A 5,250-nucleotide genomic window follows, 5' to 3' on the forward strand; every position below is an offset into this window, starting at 1 on the left:
CCGCTGAAATTTATGACAGATGTCCACAATTGAGAAGCTATTTCTGTGTGCATCATGCCCAGTGCACAGGATTTCATTTGGAATTGATTTGACATTGATATTCCACCCCACTCTATAAATGCACAGAGCTCTGAGGCTGTGCTTATGCCAAGTTTATGCCAGCACATCCCCACTCCCCAAAGGGTGTTACTTCAGCTGTGTCACTAATTACAGCAATCACCTTCCCCCAAGGAACTTTCATCATGGGAAGATGTTGAACACAGAGGAGGTAAAATGATGGTCCCACTGACCTCAGTGGATTCAGGACTGAATTTCCAAAAATCCAGTTTTTCACCAGAGGAACTGTACTGAGATCTCTGCTCCAGGGAGAGCTGAACCAAGTTTTGTTTTTAGCACAGTCTTCATTCCAATGGGGATGGAAAAAAAATATTTGAGATTCATCTACCAATGACTCTTGAGCTAAGCTGTTCACAGCTGAATGATGATACAAGCTGGCTGTTTGCCCAGCATTTTTAAGCATTCTTCTATTTTCTCTCTAAAAGCTGTGAGTGGTACAGCAGGGGATACTAATCTAAATATCACTGGAATTATTTTCAAGACATCTTTCCAGAGAAAAGAGCAGATCTTGAACATTCTCAACCCTTCTCACTAATGTGTCAGAAAACCCACCAGAGAGAAACCCAACCCAGGCACTAAATCTTCATAGCTTGGTAGCCACTTTTTTGTACTCCTGTACTTAAAGCTTTTATTGATCTTCATGCTATGGAGGAAAGAAAGCAGTTCCTTTTTTTCCACAGATACATGACCAGACCTGGCTTTACTGGAGCATGATGGCCAGGAGAGAAAGGAAGAGGTAAAAATGCTGATCTCCCCCACTATTACCACCAGGTTTGTGGCACTGCAGTGCACTGGGAGCCTTCACTGCTTACATTTTCCCCCTTCTGCCACAGAAACTGTAGATCCACCTCACATAGGGTTATGCCCACCAGTGAAAAGGCAACTAAAGTGAGGGAAATCTCACAAAACAAACTACACATTTCTCATTTCTTTGGCAGAGGACTTTCAATGCCAGAGGATTTCAATATTGTGTTTGGTTTAGGTGGCAAGTTCCCTCTCATGTGACTTGAGGGAAGGGTAAGGCAGAGTGACACTGGCAGATGAGCCTTTTTTATTTCCCATTCTCTCCTACAGCTACCTTATCTTTGCTTGCTGCAGACAGAGAAAAGGAAGAAGAGCAGTAACTGAAAGGCCAATGTTTTCCATGTCAGAAGTTGTAACTTAGCACAGGCTGCAGCCAGGACAGAAAATCCAAAAAGGAAACATGGAGAAGTAGAAAGCTCTGCCTTATTAGAGCATGTGTTAAATGATCTATATTTAAAACAAAAAGAGAGACAGCTTCCCTGCTCCAGCTGTTGACAAAGAAGAGATGAGACTCTGGAAATAATGGATACTTGTAGATCTCTGAGCCCTCAGTTCATACAACCATCCTGTTCTTGCCACAGCTGCACCTCATGCCTCAGTACCAACCAGCACCATCAGGGAAATCCCAGGGAATGCTTGCTCCTCGTGAGCAGCCTGGCACGTGAAGACCCTCTCCCACTACAGAATCACATATTCTCCAATTTGTAGGACCCCCTCACCATCCTCTGGCTCTGAAGAGGTTCAGCTCAGCACCTGCAGAGGTCATTGGTTACAGGGGTGGATATCCACCTGTGAGCTCTGCTATCACCTTCCTCACAGGAAAGAAGACAATTCAGCCTGATTGTCAGTGCCACAAGAGAAATGGAGGAACTACTAAGAAGCAGCACTGGCCAAGGAGGAAATGTACCCAAGCACCTGGTGATGCACACAAAATTAACACAAAGGCTGGGGCTCACTCCTGTGGGCAGCAGCAGCTTTACACCACCTCGGCAGTGCAGACCAACTTCAGGCTGAGCTACTCTGACCTTTGCATTGCCAGAAAGGAAGAAAGAGACCGTCATATTAAATGCTCAAAATTAGCTTGTCAGGCAATAAATCCAGCTAATGCTTATCTTGCCTTCTATGTTAGGAACATATACAGCAGCACAAACACTAAAACATGCAGCAGAACTAAATCTCTGTGTGGCCAGCTTACTTCATCGAATAAACAATTCCTCCTGCTAAAGGAGGTAGGAAATATACAGTACAAGGTATTATTTCCTAAGCCTATATATCTTCTGTGATGACTCTCCCTGTATTTTGCTGGCTACTCTCTCTCACAGTGCCCTAACATTTTCCCAGAACTGTTTACAAAAGTTAGGTCACCAGGGAACAGTTCTCACCACGTGACTTAGACATCCAATTGCCTGGAAGATACAGGAAAAAAAACTCCCAAACCCTCAGTATCAAGAATTTACCAGAAAAATAGGCTGAAACAGGCTTATAAAAGGGGTTTTGCAAAGATGCTTCTAGTCGAGGTTGGTTAATGGAAACTTTGCACAAGGTCAGATTCTAATGAAAATTGTTTTCCATGCCATGTTCTTTCAGCCCTGTTTGAATATATGGGCTTGGAAAGTGGTGTAAGTAAAGGCACCTGATTTTTAAACATACTGAATAAAATTGACTTATATTAATATTAATTCTCTCATAAAATGTGTGAATAGTAAATTTTAGCTGTGTCGGTTGATTTGGCTCCAGTGAAGTCAACCAGAGCTCTAGGGAAGATAAAATGATTCACTCCATTTTGTACCTGCACAGGTAGAATCTAATGGGTTACCTTTTCTTAAATGTCTTGTGTGATATCTACAACCACTGGGTCCAGATGACTCAGAAAACACATGTACTGTGGAGTTCAGAGAATTTAGTGAGAACTCCTGAATTTCCTAGATTTCTGCTGCCATCTGCTTGCCAGAGCCTTACTTATCATGCACACTGCAAAAGTGAATGCTGCATGCTCCAAGTTCTGGCTTTAGCAAATTAACTCTAAAAGCTTCACTGAAGCTACTGAAAAATAAGCCCCCAGGGATTCAAAGTGCCAAAGCTACTCTGTCCCACTTCTGGGTATTGATAGGGCTCACCACCCGAAAAAGAGCAATGTAAACCAGCAGAAATTGTCACAGAACAGGAATTCCAGTTTCCCCATGGTGATAAACTCCAGCACTGCCTGCTCCTCTCATACACATTTCCCCTTCAAAGTTAAATTCCTAACAGACTACAGATCCCCTCTCCTGATTAATCTCTGTGTATCTGCCAGGACAATAACACACATGAAGTCAATCATTTACTCATACTAACACTAACTCGCTCTTGTGTTGAAAATGGACAGTTGCAGAACTACACCTACCTGAAAGGGGATTATTTGATGGGTGAATTAGAAATGGAGGAAGGATTTTTGCCAAGCAAGCAGCGTGCCCATTGCCTGACCAGCTGCAACCAATGAACAAATGAAGCCCCTGTCTGGCACCACTTGTGTTTGCAAAGACCAGCCCAAAGGAGCTTCAGCTGGCACACAAAGGCTGCTGGTCATTGACTCCTGGGTTTTGTTCAGTGGCTGTAACACAGCTCTATTTATTTGTACCTCTTCCAAGCCTGCCCTCCTCTCCACACTGCTCTAGAAGGCTGAGGGGGGACTGCTAAACTGCTCTGTATCTGATCTCTGTTGTACAGCTCATTTCCATGCATCACATTCCCAAGTGAATTTGCATGGAAGGCAGACATAAATATGTACAAAGAAATATAAATCAATCAATCAATAAATAAATATGTATCTGCACACTCAGACTTATCACTTAGATGTTCAAACCCCCTCTCCCTGGTGGTGGAACACAAAAAGACACAGCAGCATCCTGGCTCTGCCCATCCCACACAAGTCCAGGTAGGTGCAGCCCACACTCAGCATGCACGATTACACACCTACACTTCTTCCAATCCAGCAGCTCTGCAGCCCTCTCCAATCTCCCTGTTAATGCCTTTCTTCTCCAACTCTTCATCCTTCCCTCCACTCCTGAGAAAACAGCAATACTAACCCCCAAGTGTGGTACAAACCTTTGTTGGTAACTTCCCAAGAAATTTCAAAGAGTAACAAATCCTCCACGGGCAGGTCTTCATCCTCCCACTGAGGAAGCCCGTTCAGAGATGTCATGGACAGGGATCTTGCCAGTGGCATTTTCTTCAGCCCTTGAGTGCTCACCACACAGGCCACAGCAGTCAGCAAAGGTCCAGGTCCCGTGGCAGTGCTCTGCAGTTCTGGTTAGAGCAGTCTGCCCGTGTGCTGGGATCCCAGGAGAAAATTATTCAGATAGCTGGGAGCTAATGGGTTTAAACTGTCTGACCACCAGCATTAAATTGGCTCAGTGAAATCCTCAGGGCTTGAGAAGCAGCTGCTGGGAGAGGTAAGAATTTAAGACTGACCTGAGAAAGGTCTTGACTGTTTTGGGGCCAGAGCTCTTTCTTTTTCTTCTCTCAGAGGGAGGTAAAAAAATGGGTTTGAGCTCCTGAGTCAGAGCATTCAGTATCCAGCAGCACCTCAGGGACAGTTGACACTGGACGGTTGTAAATTCAGCACCGCCCTGAGCAAACTCCACCAGGGAGGACACTTGGAGTTCACCACCTGATTTGAGTCCAGCCCCTAAGTCCTCCCCTCGAGACACACCCTCCCCTTGCACGAGTGGAGCTTCCCTACCTGCTGGCCATCCACAAAGGGGTTAGAATACACTCATTGGACACGATGTCTCTTGGGTTCCTTGCCAGGTTAAACGCTGTGTCCTCTTCTTCTTCAGCAGTCTGTAAGCCCCAGTTTACCTCATCTCCTGCCTCCACAATTATCTCCAGCTCTGTTCCCAGGACTCTGCACCAGCTGTTGGCTGCTTTAGCAGCTCTGCAGCCCTGCCAGCTTTTACAGAGCTAAAAAGGCTATACCCCTGTCTTGGCATGCACTCTGCCCCTCCTTGCAGTCCTGTCCCTGATTTTCCACCTGCTGTCCTTTGTTCTATGCCTCAGCTCTTCCCTGGCCTCTGGGCCCATGTCCTCCACCCAGGGAGCTTAGTGAGTACCAAGTCAGGGCACAGCATGCCCCTGTCTTCTCCAGCACAGAGCTGGGATGCTGCAAGCAGCGAACACACATCTGCAGAGATGCTGATCCCTAACTCACAGCCTGAGATCCCCAAAGCTTCCCAGAGCAGCTGCTTGCTTGCTAGATGCTTATGTTACACATCTGGTTGAGAAGCCAGTGAGTCTGGAACAGCTGTGCAAGCTGAATCCCATGCTGAGCTTAGAGCACAACCTGCACAA

At 45.7% G+C, this 5,250-nt stretch overlaps 1 protein-coding gene across 1 annotated transcript in view; it reads right to left on the minus strand.

Moving 5' to 3' along the window:
* The window catches only part of GYS2 (glycogen synthase 2), a 44,027-nt gene extending 39,497 nt beyond the window's left edge, over positions 1 to 4,530 (minus strand). The window contains exon 1 of the mRNA XM_008642452.2: positions 4,006 to 4,530. Within this exon, the coding sequence (XP_008640674.1) occupies positions 4,006 to 4,126 (121 nt within the window). The 5' untranslated portion in view covers positions 4,127 to 4,530. The remainder of the gene's footprint in view (positions 1 to 4,005) is intronic.
* Between the last annotated feature and the right edge of the window lie 720 nt (positions 4,531 to 5,250).

Source organism: Corvus brachyrhynchos, unplaced genomic scaffold (assembly GCF_000691975.1).
Source record: "Corvus brachyrhynchos isolate BGI_N302 unplaced genomic scaffold, ASM69197v1 scaffold209, whole genome shotgun sequence".
Classification (NCBI taxonomy): Eukaryota; Metazoa; Chordata; class Aves; order Passeriformes; family Corvidae; genus Corvus; species Corvus brachyrhynchos.